Source organism: Peromyscus californicus, unplaced genomic scaffold (genome assembly GCF_007827085.1).
Source record: "Peromyscus californicus insignis strain IS unplaced genomic scaffold, ASM782708v3 Scaffold_23__1_contigs__length_62951481, whole genome shotgun sequence".
NCBI classification, from domain to species: Eukaryota; Metazoa; Chordata; class Mammalia; order Rodentia; family Cricetidae; genus Peromyscus; species Peromyscus californicus.
The window spans coordinates 16,911,666-16,931,764 of NW_026294534.1; the positions used below are offsets into that span (position 1 = coordinate 16,911,666).

At 48.1% G+C, this 20,099-nt stretch overlaps 1 protein-coding gene across 2 annotated transcripts in view; it reads right to left on the minus strand.

Annotated features, from left to right (window-relative positions):
* Window positions 1–11,369: 11,369 nt before the first annotated feature.
* Ido2 (indoleamine 2,3-dioxygenase 2) overlaps window positions 11,370–20,099 on the minus strand; it is a 42,296-nt gene continuing 33,566 nt past the window's right edge. For both annotated transcript variants that reach the window (XM_052752773.1, XM_052752774.1), the window contains 3 exons: window positions 19,931–19,982; window positions 14,260–14,408; window positions 11,370–13,084 (listed from right to left, as the gene is read on the minus strand). In XM_052752773.1, the coding sequence (XP_052608733.1) occupies window positions 12,735–13,084; window positions 14,260–14,408; window positions 19,931–19,982 (551 nt within the window). In that variant the 3' untranslated portion in view covers window positions 11,370–12,734. The remainder of the gene's footprint in view (window positions 13,085–14,259; window positions 14,409–19,930; window positions 19,983–20,099) is intronic.

A 20,099-nucleotide genomic window follows, 5' to 3' on the forward strand; every position in this document is an offset into this window, starting at 1 on the left:
CGAGCACCTCTCAGCTTACTCACATCTTCCTTCGCTCCAGAAAACAGGAAACCACCCCTGCAACATGCAGTGACATCATGGGACTCACAGCTAAGGAGGAAACACCAATAAACAGGTAGCTGGGGGACAGGACAGTAAGAGGGTCAGCTGTGGGACAATACAGGCAGGGGTAGAGTTGGGGGTGGGGTTAAGTGTCCTGGAAGCTCATCAGAAAGAGATGGGAGGGAGCCAAGGGTGCCCTGGGCTCACTCCACACTCTGGTCCTGAACTGGGAGGCACTACAATAGCATGACCTCAGAAAGCTGTCCCAAATCCTCTGGGAAAGAGGGAAGCCAGCTCAGCAGTCTCTCATTCAGGAGCCCCTGTGGGGGGATATGGATTTTAAGGTTTTAGGGAAGGGGCATGTTCTGTGATAACTGTCCTTGTTATAGCATGATTAATTACTCTAGCTTTCATTATTCTATTTGTCACAGCTGTCACCTATGCTTAATACAAACAGGCAAAGGCCAGCCTGCATGGTCAAGGACTGGCCAGGCTTACAATGACTCCACGTTGATGTTAACCTCTGAATGCTCCATGGCACACTCATTCGTGAGCCAGCAAATACCTGGGGTTAAGGTGGGGCTTAGTTGGAATGGCCACCTCACAGATGAAGAAACCAAAACTGGGTGAGTTACGGTGGAGTGCCCCCTGAAGAGGCAGAGAGGGGACATGGAAATGTCACTGCACAATTTCTTCTTATTTGCAAGAGAATCCTAATTTTTATGAAACATCTCCAAGTCTATCTTTTCTCATTGGAAGATATTGCTTGTTGGATGCACCAAACCAATTTGCTTTGAGGTACCGGAAAAAAAAAATCTCTCGTCAATAGAGACAGCATTGAATTTAGATCAGCAGTCCTCAACCTTCCTAGTGATGCAACTCTTTAATACAGTATCTAATGTTGTGGTTGCCCCCAACCATAAAATTATTTTTATTGCTACTTTATAACTGCTACTTTATAACTGTAATTTTGCTACTGTTATGAATCTGATATGCAGGATGGTCTTAGGTGACCCCTATGAAAGGACTGTTTGACCCCCAAAGTGGACATGACCCACAGGTTGAGAACCATTGCTTTGGACATTCCCATTTTGAGAAAACCATCACTTCCTCTATCTTTCAGCTCTTTCTTTAATTTCTTGCATTTTCACAATAGCATTGCCTTTTACTCTAAAACTGAAAGTGCTGTCTTTTTTTTTTCCAATGTTAGAGATAGATCCTGGAACATTTTTTATGCTTGATAAATTACCATTTAGCAATATCCTCAGCTCATGAATTTTCCTATATCTTAACTATAGTGTCAAAGTCGGGCTGGGGGAGGGGGCGCAGATCAGTGGCTAAAGTGCCTGTCACACAAACACAAGGACCTGAGCTCGATACTAGAATCCATGTACAAAGAGCCAGGCATGGAAGGCACTCACTTGTAAGCAGAGACCAGCACTTGTAAGCAGAGACCAGCAGGTTCCTTGCATTCCCTAGCCAGCCAGCTTAGTCTAAATGGCGATTTCCAGGCCAAGTGAGAGACCCTGTTTCTAAATAGCAATTTCTAAGGCAAGTGAGAGACCCTGTTTCCAAACCAAAGTGGATGGCACTTGAGGACTGATGCTCAGGATTGACCTCTGACCCTTCTTATTTACATAATCATTTCTATGTGTTTTCAGACAGAGAGGGATGTGAGTCATTAAATAACCAATGTCTTGGACTTTGATGGTAAAACACGACTGAAGTCTTCCCCTTCAGAAAGCAAAGCCCACTCATTAAATGTGAGAGAAATCATAGGACTTGGTCCATGATGTTCTGGCTAACAAGCAAAACAAAGGAGCCCCATAAGCCACAGTTTTCCAGATTATAACGACATTACATGGAAACTAGGTGGAAAAGCGATCTTCAGGCTGAACTCAGTGTCACCGGATCAGGAACTGAGAGGGGCCACAGTACCCATGTCCACTACATCCTCCTGTGAGGTCAAAGTCTGAGGACCACGCTGCGTATGGGACTGCTTACCTGTGATGGTTGAGTCTGGGCTGTCCCCACATGTTCATGCTTTTCATGTTCCCCAACTGGCATGCTGGTCTGGGTCCTGAGGAACCTTTAGGAGGTGGGACCTGGCTGGTAGAAGTATGTCACTAAGGGTGAGCCTTTGAAGGTCTAGCTGGCTCTGGTTCTGTGCTCTCTGACCTACCACAGTGTTCAGCCCTCTGCCAATGCTACAAGCTGGCATGAACTCTGCCATGTCTTCCCTACCCCCATAGGCTATGAACCCCGCCCCCAACTAGGAGCCAAAATCATTGCTTTGTGTCTCTCGGGATGTTGGCAGTGTGATGCAAAAGCTAACTAACAATACCCCTTAAAGAACTCACTGAGACTGTGAGGAGTGGCAGGCATCTGTCCATTTTGACAGCAGCCATTCTGTAGGACAGGGTTCCACACCAGCACAGCGGCAGGTGGAGAGCTGACTCACAACCCTTCGTGTGCACTGGCCAGCCAGAGAGAGGAAATGGACTCCATAAGGCCAAGCACTGCCTTGAAATTCCATTAGTGCAGTGTAACAACTACACTTAGTTTTCAATCCCATCAAAATGCAAATCCAGTAGGTAATGTCAATGCCTTCATCCATCGCCAGTCTCTTAGGCAACACGGTGTGCTTTAGACTCCTATCTGAGGAAAGGGGTTGAAGGCTATAACGGGCACCAAGAAAACTGCACCACATAAGAACCATGTAGAGCAGGTATAACAATGTGTGCTTGTAATTCAAGCTCTCGTGAGGCTAAGGCAGTAGTTTGAATTTGAGGCGAGTCTGGGCTACATATGGAGACCCTGCTTTATAAAACAAAAGGAGGAAGAGGAGGGGAAGATGATTGAAAATGGAGGGCTGGGGAGATGGCTCAGGGATTGAGAGTGAGTCCTGCTCACAGAGGATGGGGGTTCGGTTCCCAGCACCCACTTCTGGCAGCTCTCAACTTCCTGTGACTCCAGATCCAGAGGGATTTGACGCCTCTAGCCGCAGCAGGCACTTGCACTCATGTGCATATACCTCTCCCCAATGTCTATAATTTAAAATAAAAACTAAAGAAGTAATAATAAGTAGGATTTGTCATTCAGTATTCACACACACAAACACAAGCAAACACAAGTCATAATATTTTGCCTAGTGCATGGCTGGTCTCTTAAATGAACACGTAGAAGTCTCCCTTGTGACCATGAAGTCCACAAGAGTAAGAGACAGAAAAGCAAAAAGATACAATGACTTCTTGGAAGTCTCTTCAGAACAGAGATGACGGCCTTCCCCCTAATTTTCTGCCTGGAGAGGGACGGAAAGCGAGTGCTTCCATAGCCTTGAGCCATGAGGCGGAAGAGTCCTCCTCAGCTGGGTTAATGACACCATGGGTAGTTAATGACACCCCTGGGTAGTTCTGAATAGGAGAGGGATTGTTTTCATTCCGCAAAAACAGACCCAGTGATTCCCTAGAAGAGAGGTCACCAGCCGGGAGACCGGAAGTTTGGAACCAGGAGGTTAGAAGTGAGATGTTAGGTTTCTCCTACTGCACCATGTAGCCTGTCCTGATGGGCGCCAAGATGTTACATGTCTTCACCCAGAGAAGTAGCCCCTGTGCCAGCGGCCTTGGCGGCCTATCTCTGGGACCCGAGTTCTGGTTGTCGGGATCTGGGGTTCCGGAAGTGTTGCTGTTGTCTTGTGCGTTTTGCCAATGCTGAGAGTGGAGCGGGGCCCCCTTATAGGCAGCAAGGGCTCTATGGCTGAGCCACACCCCAGTAGCTACAGCTCTTTCAAATAACACCGAACTTCTCCAAAATAGATGATTTGGGTCAGATTTTAAAAGTAGAGAGTTTGGGATAAAGAGAAGACTCCGTCCAGAAAGTGCCCATCTCACCAGCAAGAGAACCCGAGTTCAGATTCCAAGACCCACATGAGAAGCCATGTGTAATTATACATCTGGCTATAACCCCAACATAAGGTGAGGGGAAAGAGAAGGAAGCAAGAGTGCAGACGCGTATCCCCAGAGTTCATTGGCCAGCCAGCCTAGGAGAACCATGTTTGGTGAGAGATCCTGTCTCAAAAATTAAGGTGGGGAGTGATTGAGGAGAATACCCTATGACCACCCAGCCTCCACACACATGTGAATGTGTTCATATATCTCACACACACACACACACACACACACACACACACACACACCACAAAACACACGTAAAAAACAGATAGCTGGGCATGGTAGCATACACTTGTAATCCTGGTGCTGGAGAGGCAGGAACAGTGGAAATCACTGGCCAGTCTAGTCTACCTTTTGAGACCCTGTCTAAAGGAAGTAAGTGGATGGTCCTCAGGAGTGATGCTTCAGGTTGTCCTTTGACCTCCACAAGCACCTCCATGCTACACGCATGTATCACACACACACACACACACACACACACACAGAGATAATTTATATAATCTGGAATTTGACATAGGGTGGAACAGCCTTCCAGGGCAGTAATTAGTGTCAAAAAACACTTTCCTAGAAAGGAGAAAGCGGCAGGAAAAACAGCTCTTCTGTCCTAGACCATAGACTTCATAGCCTTTCCTGCCGCCAACCAGTCTGGGAGGGTAGAAACACAGGGGCGCCTCCACTACTTCACACCTTAAGTGTAAAGGGTGAGCTTTCCCTCCAGGCCCTCCACAGTGAGTCTAAGAACCCTTAGCAACCACAACAATACAGCAACCAGCTACCCAACATGCGGCACACATAGTCTGACATGAGTTAATGACACACACATCACTCACAGACAGCGTGTCCTGCTGTGTTACCACGGTTATTACCCTGAAGTTGACCCTCCGAGGGTGCCAACTGTGTCCAGTGGAGGAACTCAGGCTCTCACGGCGGTGAATGGCACAGGAAGGAAGGCTGGTGTTAGGGGATCCATGTGGGCTTTTCACTGTTTACCTGCAGACACGAATCTCAGGTTGGAGTTCATTCGCACTGTGGCCACATGACACCAGCCGGGCATAGTCGAGATGTGCTATTTTATAGGAGAATTTTGAAATCCCTGGCCACTGTCCAAATTAATCAGTGGGTATGAATTGACAAAAGAAGTAGCGTGGGCTCACCAGAGAGAGAGAGAGAGAGAGAGAGAGAGAGAGAGAGAGAGAGAGAGAGAGAGAGAGAGAGAGAGAGTTTGTATTCTTTTATGCTTATTTGGTGTTTTAGAAGAAGCATGGGCCTTTTGATAATAAACAGTCAGGATAACCAAGTCACTGTCTTGGTCTATCAGTACCTTGGACCCATCCTGAGCTTGAGTGGGGTTCAGGACACATTTGGGGGGAAAGGCTTGGCACACACTAGCCTTTTACAGATGTGGTCCATGTGGGTCACATGTCCCATTGAGCAAAGCACAGTTGGTGTAAGGGAAGGAGAAAGACTTCATTTCCATAAAGTACCTGCTCCCCTTTTCTTGTAGACAGAACCCCAACTAATTGCTCTCTAAGCCAGGCAACCATGTGGCTTTCCCTGTGTGACTGTGATCTTTTCTCCAACGCTTGAGCCTGTTACTAATCTCTTCCTAATTTCTCTTCATTAAAGCTTCCTGGACACTCAGATAATGCTGATCATGGAGATGGGGAGAGCTCCTTTCCAGTTAAAATAAATCTATCATTGTTTTCCTTTACCATATCTATTGTATGTCATTATAATTATTAAGTTCCGCTTTTACAAATAGACTATCGCTTGCTTTGGGGCCCAGAGAGAGCCATCTGTGCTGATTTAATGTGGATCTGGCTGGAGGCAGCACCTGGGGTGAAATAACTTCTCAAGGTCTTCCCAGTGCTCCTGTGGAGGGAAGGAAAGACTTCTAAAAATATGAATATTTTGCCTGTGACAAGCACAAAATCTATCGCCCTTGAGCCTACCGTCAAGATTTGCATGTTGCTACTGCCCTCTTGTGGTCAATAGCCAGCTCTGCAAGCAAAAAGTAAACAACAACCATTTCCCATCTCTAAGTGGGTTAGGCTTGGGGTCAGAGTACAAAGGGATGCTGGCATATAAATTCTACACACACTTCACAGTTACAAAGCGGTGCAGCAAATTATTCAGTAAGTCAAATTACTTTCACCGTGACCCAAAAGTCCACATCCAAATTAAAATTCTCAGACCATATGCTGGGAGCTGAGCTCAGTCATAGAGCTCCGGCTTAGCATGCTTGAGGTTCCGAGTTTGTCCTTGTTAAGGCTGATGTGAGAAAGGAGGGTGCATATGTCCGTGTGTGTCCATGAAAAGGACGTGGGAGGACCGTGGGTGTCCTCCTCTGTCACTCTCCACCTTATTGCTTGAGACAGAGTGTCACCGGCCAGTGAGCTCTGGGGATCCTCATCTCTCCACCCTGCCATTCTGGGGAAACACAGAGAGAGAGAGAGAGAGAGAGAGAGAGAGAGAGAGAGAGAGAGAGAGAGAGAGAGAGAGAGAGAGAGAGCCATGCCCAGCATTTTTATGAGTGCTTGAGACTTGAACCCTGCCATTCTGGGATTACACACACACACACACACACACACACACACACACACACACACACACACACACACAGAGCCATGCCCAGCATTTTTATGAGTGCTTGAGACTTGAACCCAGGTCCTCCTGCTTGCGGAGCACGCACTCTTAGCCACTGAGCCACTGGACCACTGGGCCACCTCTTTCTGGTTCCGTGATCTTCATCAACACAAAACAACAGGAAAGGTGCCGAAGGGAATAAGATGGAAGACGTTCTCTGGGCAAGGCTGTGTGGTTCAGTGGCAGAACACTCCCCGGCACGTGCAAGTCCCCTGCTCTGAATTGCACTTCTCAGACTTCCTAGGACGTCGTGTAGAGCAGGAGACACAGACACAGCCGGTCTCTGGCTCAGCATCCTTCTCCACACAGCTCTGCTCTGTTGCGTGCATGCAGGGGCTGCCTCATGGCCCACACGGGCATCTTCCATCATTGGCTAAGCTCCATCTTCACCCTTAAAAGGAGCATCTCCCGCCACACTCCCTGGATCAATACCAATTGCACAGTCGGGAACAAACCCAGGAGGTAGATGATAAACTCCAGGAGCCGTCTTCAGACCATTCTTCTAAGAATTCCGATCTTCCACACTTTATAGCACAATCTAGAAGCTGGTGGATACGGGGTAACATGGGCTTTTCAGACGATTAGGGTGTCTACGCCAGTTTGTTGGGTCTGTCTTGGTTTGAGCAACGGAAGTTTCAGTTTGTCAGTATGCTAATGTGCTAAGTTTTTGCAGCAAAGGATTAAAGAAAGAGTCGAGGGTCCCAAACTGAGGGCTAAAAGTGACCAGTGGATCTGGCATACATTATCCACCTGCTTGGTCCTTGTCACCCAGGCAGTGATGTTGGCACCAGTGACCTGTGGTTCCGAGCAGTGGCCCATGCATCGTTCTCTGAGGGAGGTGACTAAAGCTTGCCACCTCTGTATGGTAGCCCAGCACGGCCAGCCTTTCACTCTGAGCGTGGGCTCACTGCTGGACTGTGTAGAGACACAATGAATTTTATCATTCACACTGTGAATGCTGCAACAATTACATTTTCTATACTCTTCCTTGTTTAGTTGCTTAAATAACTAAATTGCCAGCAAGCATGTACATATGTATTTTATTTGTATCTTTGATTAGTCACGCTATGAATCACTACTGTCAATGTTAATTGACTGACGAGATTAAAATGAAAGTATTTGTGTATTAGAAATAATGTTAACAGATGACAAAACAACACGTATTGCATAATAATTAATTTTAGAATAAATAGAATAGTAAATAATTTTAGAATATTTTGGCTGGGAAGGTTGTGTGCCCCATTGGCTTTAAAATGTTGGTAATTCTAAGGGAAAGTCTCTGGCCCAAGACTCCCGGCACAACCAAAAGCCATTCCCATCTCTAATGTTGGCTAGGCTTGGGGTCAGAATGCAAAGGGATGTTGGCATGTAAACGCTACACACACGCCACAGTTACAAGGCAGTGTGGCCCAGTGAGAGGACTGCAGCCCAGGGGGCCATTGACGTATCCAGGCTCCTGCAGGAGCTTTCCCACAGAGCACAGTAACATTGCCCACAGGTACCTATCTGAAAGAGAGAACAAAGCCATTTGAACAATTAAAGGTAAGGATGCGATGGGGTTGGTATGCTAGTTCTGCACAGAGGCACACGGTCCCAAGGATTTGTGAGTTTATAGAACAAATGACTTTGCAAAAAAAAAAAATTCATTTATTTTTTGATGCTGCTTACACTCAAGAAATCAGTTTTTAATGTTCGTAGGAAGCAGATGCTAAACTGCAGCCGCTAACTGGCGATTGTGTCTCCGAAAGCAGTAAAAGCCGACTTCTTTATTAAGTTTACTGTTAAATGAGCAAAGGAAGACAAGCATCTCCCCCATCAGCAAAGCAAAGACAACATCTGTGCGGGAGAAAGGCAGGATGGCAGTCGGGGTGGGTTCATGGTTCTGGAAGCAACGATTGGCTGGTAAGTACCGAACATTTTATCCAAGATCTAAAAATGAAATCAGATCTGGACTATAATCCCGAAATGTCTTTTCCCTTCCTTCTTCCTGTCTCCTTCCTTCCCTTCTTCCCCTTCCTTCCTCCTCTGTGTTCTGAGGATGCTGGTGAAGATGAACCCTCATCTGTGGAGACAGGGCTAGGACTCGAAGGTCAAAACTGTGAGCACAGGCCCTCTTAGCCCATCACCAATGCAGGACACAGGAAGACACTGCTCTTTAGGAAGTCACGTCCACGCACAGCTGGAGTTAGTCTTGGTTCTTGTCTCTCTTCCCTTTTTCTTTCTAGAGAGACTTCACTTTAACGCTTATTTGGAAACAATAAAGGACAATTTTCTTTCCTTTTTTTTTTTTTTTTTTTTTTTTTTTTTTTTTTTTTTTTTTAGTTTTCCGAAACAGGGTTTCCCTGTGTAGCCTTGACTGTCTTGGAACTCATTCTATAGGCCAGGCTGGCCTTGAACTCACAGAGATCTGCCCGCCTCTGCCTCCCGAGTGTTGGGATTAAAGGTGTATGCCACCATCGCCTGGCATGAATGAATGACAGTTTTCAAATGAGCCAGAGAAGACTCGGTCCATGAGATTTGGACTTGTTGCCCTGGCTTGGCACTTTAAAAGCTGAGAGAACTGTGTCCCTCGTAAAGGCCAACTCAGAGCTAGCTCAGGAGTCAAGGCAGACTTTTTGCTTTAACGCTTTTGTTGTCTGGTTATTAAAATCACATGGAGTCTTTGCTACTCTTCTTAAAAATAACCAAAGCTAACTCCAGCTGTGCATGGACACAACCTTGTAAGGAACCAGTGCCTTCCTGTCTCCTGCATTGGTCACGAGGTCAACTTGGGCTGAGAGCGCCTTGTGCACACAGTTTTGACCTTCGAGGCCTAGTCCCGTCTCCACAGATGAGGGTTCATCCTTCACAGCCTCCTCAGAACATGAAGTTTATACATTGGTTAAGAGACTCTGTGCTCAGGGATGGGATGCAGCTCAGCATTTGCCTAGCATGCTCAATGCCCTAGTGCTGACCTCACAACTGTGAGGATTTAAAAATAATGATAAATAAAAGCAGGGGTGGGGGTGGGGTGGGGGTGGGGTGGGGGTGGAGAGCTCCACAATTAAGAGCACTTGCTGCCCTCGCAGAGGACCTAGTCTGGTGCCCAACACCCTCATCAGGTGGCTCACAGCCACCTGGAACTCCAGCTCCAGGGGATCTAATGGCCTCTCCTGGCCTCTGTGGTCACCTGCACTAACACGGCTCACATATAGACAAGCAGGCACACAGGCACACACACACACACACACACACACACACACACACACACACACACGGTGTGTCTACCAGTATGACTGGCACAAGCTGGAGAGAATACAGACTTTTCAGCCGTATCAAACCACACCCTTGCCATTTTCTACCTCCAACACACCCAAGTGAGGAACACACCTGAGAAACACACCTGAGCCCCCCACTTCACAACACACCTTGTCCCAGACTCTATTCCTTCCTGTATATCCACCCTCAGGCTTGATATCTTCATTTCATAATAAGCAAGAAACCACGGATCTGTTTCTTTAAGGGACTGATTGAAAACCACATTGTTTCAAAAATGAGAATTGGAAGCCAGGTCTTATCTTGAAGGCCCCACTCTTTGAGAACAGCAAGAGGTGGGGGTGTGGAGCTAACTATTCTCTACCCCAGATACTTCCTGGACCCACAGCACACAGGGTTCACCCCAGAGAAAATTTGAGATGAATAAGTACATCTGCACCCTTATGGTGGGTGCTGCAGAAGAGATTTCAGCAGGAAACAAGGATGTCGGGTGGAGAGGAACGGCTCTTTTGAGGCATCATAAGCTCAGCCTTTGGGACTGAGGCTCTGGATGGAACTAGAGACGAGGGCACTATTAAACCCTACGCCAGAAAGAGGAGCAGCAACAGCAGTGACAGAGGAGCCTGACACTGAGTCTCTGAGAAGTCCTTAGCCTAGCCATGTCTACCTCCCGACACTGAGTCTCTGAGAAGTCCTTAGCCTAGCCATGTCTACCTCCCGACACTGAGTCTCTGAGAAGTCCTTAGCCTAGCCATGTGCACCTCCCAACACTGAGTCTCTGAGAAGTCCTTAGCCTAGCCATGTCTACCTCCCAACACTGAGTCTCTGAGAAGTCCTTAGCCTAGCCATGTCTACCTCCCGACACTGAGTCTCTGAGAAGTCCTTAGCCTAGCCATGTCTACCTCCCGACACTGAGTCTCTGAGAAGTCCTTAGCCTAGCCATGTCTACCTCCCAACACTGAGTCTCTGAGAAGTCCTTAGCCTAGCCATGTCTACCTCCCGACACTGAGTCTCTGAGAAGTCCTTAGCCGAATGGATCCCAGAGGACATGAGACAGGAAGAGCCCCAATGCCTTGGTGTAGGCCCTGGCTTGAGCTCTCCTTTGGAGCTAGCCTATTCTCTCCCCCAGGTACTGGAAAGTAGAGACTCTAAGCCAGTCTCATGTGTCCTATGGTCACAGGAACTATGGAACAGCAGGACTATGGGGGACTGAAAGGCTTTTTAGATAGGATGAACTGGGCTGCTAAGTCCACCTGACCCAGATCCATACAGGGGACAAACATTTGGAAGAGGCTGGACAATGATCAAATGGTCCTTACCAATGCTCTTCTCCTAGGCAGGACCATGGAACAAAAATCTAATGTGTGTACACATACACATTGGAAAAGTGGGAAACCCTAATTAATGGAACTGACTTTAAACTGGTGAGATCTGAGTTTTCTGCAACCAGGTAGAATAAGACTTTGAGCTAGAAACTTAGAAAATAAAAGCTACATTTATTTTTATCCGAAACATGTGGACTTACTATTTATTCCTATGCGGCTCACTTACTTTCAAAGGGTCAATTAAAACATTTTTCAAATACACATTCCAGTGTCACTAGGAAAAAGAAAAACATTGTCCTAAAAATAGAGCAGAGAGTTAAAATAGAATTGGCCATGAATACTCCAAGTAGGGAAGACACAACGGTTCCAGATCAGTAGCTGAGGTCCCCAGGCTGGTGACTTCTGGTTTCTTTGCTCAGCACCACATATCTCCACTGGAGCATTTAACCCCAGTGATGAATTCAGCGTGGGCAGGGAGGAGAAGGCTGCCTCAGGTCCCAGAAGGTCCCTCCCAAGTCTCTGTACAGGAGTACAGTAGGGACTTAGAGAATTAAGTGAATCTACAGCCAGCTGTGGTGGCTCCTGCTTCCCGGTGCTGGGGAGGCTGAGATGGGGGGATTGCCTTGAGTCAAAGGCAACCTGAGCTAAGACATAGTAAGACCCTGCCTCAAACCAAAAACCAAAAATAAACCAAGAGGAAGAGGAGGAGGAGGCAACCATCATCATCGATGTCATCGGCGGCGGCAGCAGCAGCAGCAGCAGCATGAGTCAGTGGCTCGTTCCTATACATCCCAGCTACTCAAACACTAAGGCTAGCCTGGGCTAAACAGCTCAGCACCAGCCCAAGCAACTCCTAAGACTTTCTTTCAAAATCAGAAACACAGAGCCCTGGGACCGAAGCTCGGTGGTGGAGCAGCTGCCTGGTATGTGCGAACCTCAGATGTCATCTCCAAAAGAAAAGAGATGAACGGAGCCGTAACAGTTGGCACATATGTATACCCTCAGGAGGTTGAGGCAGGGGGATCACAGGTTCTAGTTGGATGCTGATCTGGGGTACATAGTTCGATCCTGTTTCGAGGGAGGAAAGAAAAGGGGAGCAAACAAGGGAGGACCAGAAAGGAGACAGTGGAGGGGGATGGGAGAGGGAGGGGACAGGGAGGGGGGGAGGACAGAGGTCCAGGGGAGGAAAAGATGAGGTGGTATGCTCAAAGGCAACTTGATTCTTTTTCAATTGAGCTTGGATATCTAGGACTTGCCCACCAAATGGAGACATGGCTTCAGCTCTCTGCTGTGAGGCAGAGTGATTGGGCAGGGCAGAAAGGTTTCTAGCAAACGAAGTGGCTGGGGCTGGGGTGTGAATGGGAGCCACAGTTTATGAACAAAGATCATGGTGTTCTCGGAGCAAAAATACACTTGGGTTCAGGCAGAGCTCTGGTCCTGGCTCTGACTCCCATGGGCTTAAGCAAAAGGATGCAGGATGTGAACTGCTAAGCACAAGGATGCAGGATGTGAACTGCTAAGCACAAGGATCCAGGATGGCCGCCACGGTCTTTTCCCTGACGCTCTTCAGGAAGCTCAGCACTGCGGTGCCCCCAGTGCCCCTGTCCTCCGAGGCATGAGGTGAGAGTTGGCTCGGCATCCTGCTCCTGGCCTTGGCAGCAGCGGAGATGATGTATCGTGCCACCATGTTGATGTGGTAACTGCGCAGCTCGACCAGCGCCTCCACACACTGGTTATAGGCCATCAGGCAGCACCCAGCACCAGAGGTCAGTACGTAGTCCCTCAGTGAAGGAGCTGAATGGAGGTCCTCCAGGAAGGCCTTATGGGAAGGAGGCATGTAGTCTCTCATTCTGTGCAGAAAGCCTACTGAAAAGAAACAGCCCAGAGTAACACCTTAGCTCAAGGCTGACGTTCAGGACCCTTTGTCTCCTGCTCCAGACATGCTAGGACCAGAAATGTTGGATAGGGTTCTCACTCAGCCTAGTTAGGCTTTTGTTATAGTTGCCAAATGCTCAGATGTACAGGAGATACAGACGAGAAGAAGAAGCAAGCATCTCTCAGTTAATAAAGTTGGACAGGAATCTACTCGCTAGGGTGTGCATATCCCAAGCCGAACATGAATAACATGATGTTTCCCCGCTAAGGGCTATGAGGCATGTCTACAAGCATGCACACAGACCTTACACTGATTGGTGAAACACCCTGGTGAATTCTGTTTGCTAGATGCTTCTTACAGGGGGTGGGGAGTCAGGGGTGGAGCCAAGGTAACTGAAGTTACCAAGTACATAGAGAAGATATTGGGAAACAGGTATTTTAGCAAAGACCCTCTCTGGGTCAAAGCCAAAATACTGAAAGCTCCAGTGTTTACCAGAAAAATCATTACACCTTTAACTAATGTGGGGGTTTTTATTTGTATGTTTTTGTTTTTTGTTGTTGTTATTTTGTTTTTGTTTTGTTTATAGAGAGTCAATAACTAACATCAAATGCTGAAATCCAGGAACAGCCCTGCTGGTACCAGAGAACCAGCTTGTGCAGAATTTCAATCCTTTTTGGTTCTGATCCAAGTTAAAGTTTGGTAGCATGATATACCTTTTTTGTACCTGTTCAGGGCATAGCTCTATGCTGGCAGGCAAAGCAATAACTATTTTCAAAGGCTTCAAAGTGATGGGCTCCCTCTTCTGGTCCACATGCATTCAGCGGGAGGCTGGACAATTTCATGAGAAGGGCTCCATTACTGGCTGCTTCAGACTGGGCCACACAAGGTCCGAGCCTTTGAATTTACAGATTAGGGACCCAAGCCCACAGGACAGTGAACAGCCCAGGTCACAGCTACGTTTTAAAACTTGGAAACAAACCCAAGATCCTGATGAGGTCTGATGCCCTGGTATTGACTAACATGCACACAGTTGCCTGGGGGTTTAGGCAGGTATAAACTTCAGGACATTTTCATTTACACCTGGTTTTATAAGTCGGTAAAAATGCCTCCCTATTCTGCCTAATTCTCCCCTTGAGAGGACAGATGAGATGGGATGGTTGCTTACCACTTCCCTTGCAATGCCGAATGCCCAGGAACTCATCGAAGGCCGGAAGCACAGAGCTCTGGGCTGCGCTTCCTCCCGAGTACCTCAGAGGCTCTGTGGCCACACCCTCATAGACCAGCCCCAGGGGCATGGCTGGGTTGTCCTTCCACCTAGGCAGGAGCCAAAAAGAAGAAGAAAGAAAAGAAAGAGTGGAGAAGGCTGCTCCAGGGAACAGCGCCTTCTCTGCCGTGAACCCCCAGCCAGCGGGGACGTGGGCATGGCATGAACGGTGGTTTGAGGAACGGAGAGTGAATCTTGCCAGAGTATCCAAGGAGGTGTTAGCTCAACTCCAGCTTCACACCGTGCCATGGTAATGGAGGCCTTCTCTGCCCCATTTAAAGGATTCTTCCAGAGAGGCGGAGGACGGGAATCTTCCTCACTGGTCCTACTGCAGTGATTTAAACAGCTCCGTCATATTCGTGCATCTGTGACATCAACGCCACCAACAGAACAATTAAGAGTCTCTGAACGAGTCCCCACTTCCTGTGCTCGTCTCAAACTCTATAGCCACCCCCACCAACACGCTTCCCAATTACACACAAGCACACACAGACACCCAACTGCTATCCCCTGAAACACTGAAATGCTCGTAGCGTTACACTGGTGGATTGGCTTTTATTTCTCCGTGAGACCTGTCATCAAATGGTTTGGGTTTGTCACAGCAGGCATTGATAACAAGCATGGCTAACAAGAGCAGCAATGAACCCAGGTTGTGGGCACCAAAGCCTACAGACGGCTGCAAGGACGAAGCCTGGGGCCCCTGCCCACACGCCTCTCCTTCCCCCTCTCTCCTCTTCATGTCCATCTCTTTCCACCTCTCTCTCTTATATTCACCCCCCATGACTTTTCCTAGTCTTGACTGCTACCTGAAGCACAGCAAAGCAGAGCACATCACGCTGGCACCTGTGGTGCCTACCCTTTACAAACGCAAGCACACTCACTTTCTCACCCTGGCCACGCGGCAGTAGATGAGGCTAGGCAAGTTTTACCTTCTTTCCTAAAGTGACAAAGACCTGAGCTCAGTTCCCAGACTGAACATACCAAGATAACAGGACCTGACACACTCAACTTGCCTTCCGAAGTTACATGTCTGTAGTCCTTTTCCTAAGAACTTTATCACATTCTACCTCCACCAAGAAGCGTGTTTTCCTCTTTTGCCAACGAACAAAGCATCCCCTGGCTGACAGGGTAAGTAGCAGGTTTATACCGGTGTCTCTGCTCCTTGTCATTCTAAGTCATTGTGTTCAAAGAAGGGACATGTGGACCCCAGATACTCAACAACCACAGGCTGACTCCCCTGCCTGCATGCTGAACCTCTGGAAACTCTGCTCTGGGGTTGCAAATGCAGGAGGAGCCAGGTTGACCCATTTGGTGGCTGTTTTGGGGTCAACTGCCCCAGGAATTTCCATGGTTATCAACCTTCAGGAAGGAGGTACAGCACAGGAAGCAGAAGGGGGGGATACACAAGAAGGTGGGGGCCCACAGGCTGTGGGACAAGGTCTCTATTCTGGGAAGATACAGAATTGAAGCTCAACTCTGCTGTGCTAGTTGTCTGGCCTGGCTTATCACATTTAACTTCTCAGAACCTTGGCTTCCTCATCTGAGTAGTATGAGTATGAACTGAAGTCCCTGGGTAGGGGAGGCATGCCTGGGTTAAAGATTCTACAAGGCTAATCAACTGACTGGTCATGGAGAGTTGGAAGGTTGATGATCCAGAGCCAAATATCGCTGGGCTATCTTTAACTCCTGTCTGACCCAGTATCTCTGCGACTCTTTGTACTGACTTAACAGACACGTTTCCACCACCCCACCGCTGAAAGCGCCATCACATGCCATCTACATGTGACCGTGTATAGAGCTGTCCTTGTTTACTATAACTTGCCTATCTGAGGTCCCCATCAGTGTACCCACAAAATCCCTCGGTTGGTAACTTTCTTTTGTCCTTGAACTCCAAAAACTCGTCCATTCATTCCCACACCGGACCATGTTATTTGGGGACAACTTGAATCTGTGTTTCTGGGCACTCATGTTTGGCCAAAGAATAAACTAACCCTTATTCCTTTGAAGTAAGAGCTGTGTTTTGCACTGACATTCATATTTATCTTATTGGTCACTGTAAGAACTAACTCAAGTACTATTTGCCTGGAACAGATTAAACATCCAGTAAGTACCAGCCATTTAGTGTTCTAGCAACCCGGGAGAGTGAGAATGCCCGCCACTGCTCTCATCTCTCAGCCACAGTGGACAAGCCTTTCTGAGCCTCCATTTCCCTAGTTTGTGGGGAAACCTGCTTCCCGAACCTGTTCTGGGAGTTGAATGGGCTTCAGAGGGGTCTGTGAACAAACAGCCCAAAGAATATCAGAGTTCGGTGCTAGTGAAACAGGAGAGCGACACTTTATGAGGAAGTTAACCCCCAGTGCAGGAGTTCCCCCTTCAAGTATGTCACAGCCAGAAGACTCAAGCCAAGCGCTTGAAAAAGCCCAGCTAGCCTGAGAGAACGATCAGACGTGGCGGAGGCAGAGAACACACCAGGATGTGTCCATTCATCACACACTGGAGTGGCTGTGCCAAAGCCGGCCATGCTGACCGTGACAGTCACTGCAGGCAGATGGCAGAGAACCCGGTCTCCCTTCACACTCCACACTCCACAGCTATGTGAGACTCGCCATCTCACCGAGTAGGTGAGCATCTCTCACAGACACTCACAGGCTGGGCCGCTGTTTGTGAAGGGATGGGGCCGTTTTCATTTCCGATCTCTACGGTAAAGTTATTTTTAGCCCTTCTGGTGTTATTTCTAGCAATCCCCAGGAAAGGGGAAGTTGGAGGAGACAAGAAAAATGAAGTGACATTTCCCCCCCGGAGGAGTGCCTGGCCTTCCAGGGAACTGTGATGGGCTGGGAACTCATTTCCACATGAAATCCTCTCCTTTAAAAAGTGCGTTTGAAGAAGCAAATGAGAAACCCTGGACCAAAAGCAAGATGGATGCAGAGTGGGGAAACTGACGTTTTAAAGACAAGACTAATGGAAGTTCTCAACAATGCAGATGTTTTGAAACTACAGCTACACTTAGGATTTGGTCCGGCCACTTAGCTGCACAGGAAACAGCCTCAGGGACAGGAGCCGAGGACAGGCTCTATGTAGACACCAGAGTAAAAAGTGTCACTACCCAGAACTTATTTTGACGAAAACCACGCTCCCTTCTGGTTCCTGTCAGGCCTGTGACAAAAGAGGAAGTAGAATTTATTCCTTTGAAAGACCCTGGTGGGCAGAATTCTAAAATTAGTCCCCCAAGATTACCAGCTGAATTCCTCGGACGCTTAATACGATGAGATGTTCCCGTCACTGTGATGTATTATTACATGGTGAGGCGGAAGGGCTGTTCAGATGTAATGAAGGTTGCTGATCAGTTTAGCCTTCGTGTGGGAATTTCCCTGACTCATCCAACTGCACTGAACCCAACCACATGAGCCCTTTTAAGGGAAGCTGCCCCTGGCTGGTGGCCAAGGGAGAAGTCAGGACAACGTGTAGTTCTAGAAAAATTCCAAGTGCCACCACTGCGTCAGAAGACAGAATTGGTAGGGTGAAGGGGCAACAGAGGAAGCCTCTAGCAGCCCAGATATCATCTACACACACACACACACACACACACACACACACACACACACACACCAAAGCAAAACCTTGATCTGCTCGCACTAACTGAGTTGGGAGGCGAGGTTTCCCTCACATTCTCAGCGAAAGCCACCTTGGCCTAGGCATGTTGGTGTACATAGACCCAGAACCCCAGAGCAAAGGAGGCTGAGCAAAGAAAACACAAGTTCGAGACCTGCTTGGGCTACATAGTGAGATTGCGTCTCAACAATCCCATAATGAGAGTCCAACCCTCCGACTCCCTTGACTTCGGACCCCTAGAGACCCTAACAGAAAGCCGTCTGGGCTTGCCTGGGCTTTGGGCCCACAGAACTGAGGGAACAGACAGGTGTTTAAAGCTGCTGAACACATGGTGGTGGTGTATACCACTACAGAGAGCTGACAGGGGCTTCACAGCAGGGAAAAGCCCGGGGAGGCCTGACTCACTGACCGGATCCGGCATACGCTTGCTGTAGGGTCTCATTAAAAAAAAAAAGAGGCCTATGTTACTTCTTAGATCCAAACTGTCGCCATGGGGAAACACTTGAAAGAATCGGCCTATCAGAATGTGAAGCTGTTTTGGTGTGGTTAGAGGTTTGGTCCTTGGACCCTTGATCTTACCGCTTTGGCTGTATCATGGTGGAGAGAACATGGAAGAGCAAGGCTGATGATCTGAGCGCTGGGGTCTCCCAAGTCCTTCAAGGGCATAATTTCCCTCCAGAAGTGTCTGCTTTCTATGCTTCCATAACTTCTCATTAGCACCATAGGCTGGCAGCCAAGCCTTCAGCACACGGCCTTCGGGGCTGGTTAGAATCCACACCGTATGCCCCTGTAGCTCATTGGCATCTGTATTTCTCTCAAATTACTCTCTGGAAATCTTGTTTCTAATCTTTACAATTCACCACCCAAGCCAGACCCCCTCTTAAAGTGTCCCACAGCTCTCTAAATTAAAGGAAGTGCATTATATATGCGTCCATTTCGTTTGTCTCCCAAGGGGACACAGCAATAATAGATTCAGCATTTGGTCTGTCTCCTGCAGAGTCCAGGCACAGCTTAGAGTCTTCCTCTCAACAGCAACCCATGCCCCTCCAAGTCAACAAGACACAAACATTCGAAAGTGACTCAACTCTGGTAGTTGGTGAATTGGATGACAATCTGATTAAGGTATGTCAAAGGTAGGAATAACTGGGAGAAGAAATGTGCTCAATATGAGTGTGTGTGTGTGTGTGTGTGTGTGTGTGTGTGTGTGTGTGTGTGAAGAGAGAAGGAGAGAGAGAGAGAGAGAGAGAGAGAGAGAGAGAGAGAGAGAGAGAGAGAAGAGGGGAAGGGGAGGGAGACAGAAGGAGAGAGACAGACAGAGAGGTAGGGCATCATATAGCCATGAGACAAAACAAAGGTACCCAGAATCGGTGAAGAATGGCCTAGCAAGGGCCTTGGACTATTCCTGCTACCACACAGCAAAACAGCCAAACTGTATCCCCACAACTCGGAAGGCCAGGGACTCTAAGAGCAGGGCAGCGATGGTTCAGTCAGATGAAGACCTGGACCCTGGCTTCCAGATGGGTCCCTGGATGCTATGCCCTCATAAGGTCAAAGGGCAAAGGGGAAAAATGTGACTATTACTTTTTGGCCTTCCTCTCCCCTACCCCTTTCACTCTCCTCTCTCTCCTCCTCCTCCTCTTCTCCTTCCCCTCCACACCTCTTTCCCTACTCCTATTGTTTATTTTTTGTCCCTGACATTAAGTTGGGCTTCTAAGAGGACCCAAGGCTCCAGTCCGGTGGCTAATGACAACCCCTTCGCACATAAGGACCCAGGCTTGGAGCCCTTTTCCTGCTGATGGCGCCTGGGTTCCGTCCTCCTAGAGTGGAATCAGGCGGTGACTGCCAGCTTCGGTCACTTGCTATATTCCTTACTTTAGGAAGCTTCTGTCTGTCTGTCCTCACATCAGTTTGGGAAACTGTACAGAGCTCTCAGGCAGGAAACCAACTGGACTGTACTTACCCAGAGAGGAAGAGCCGGATGACTGTGTAAAATATGTCTGGGTCTACATAATCTGGAAAACAATCAAATGTCAACTTTACCACAGGCAAAATGCAATTGGCCACAGGTGCCCGGACCCTTCTGCTTTCCTGGGGCTCCCCCACTCCTATCTGATCTATGCAGAGCCCAG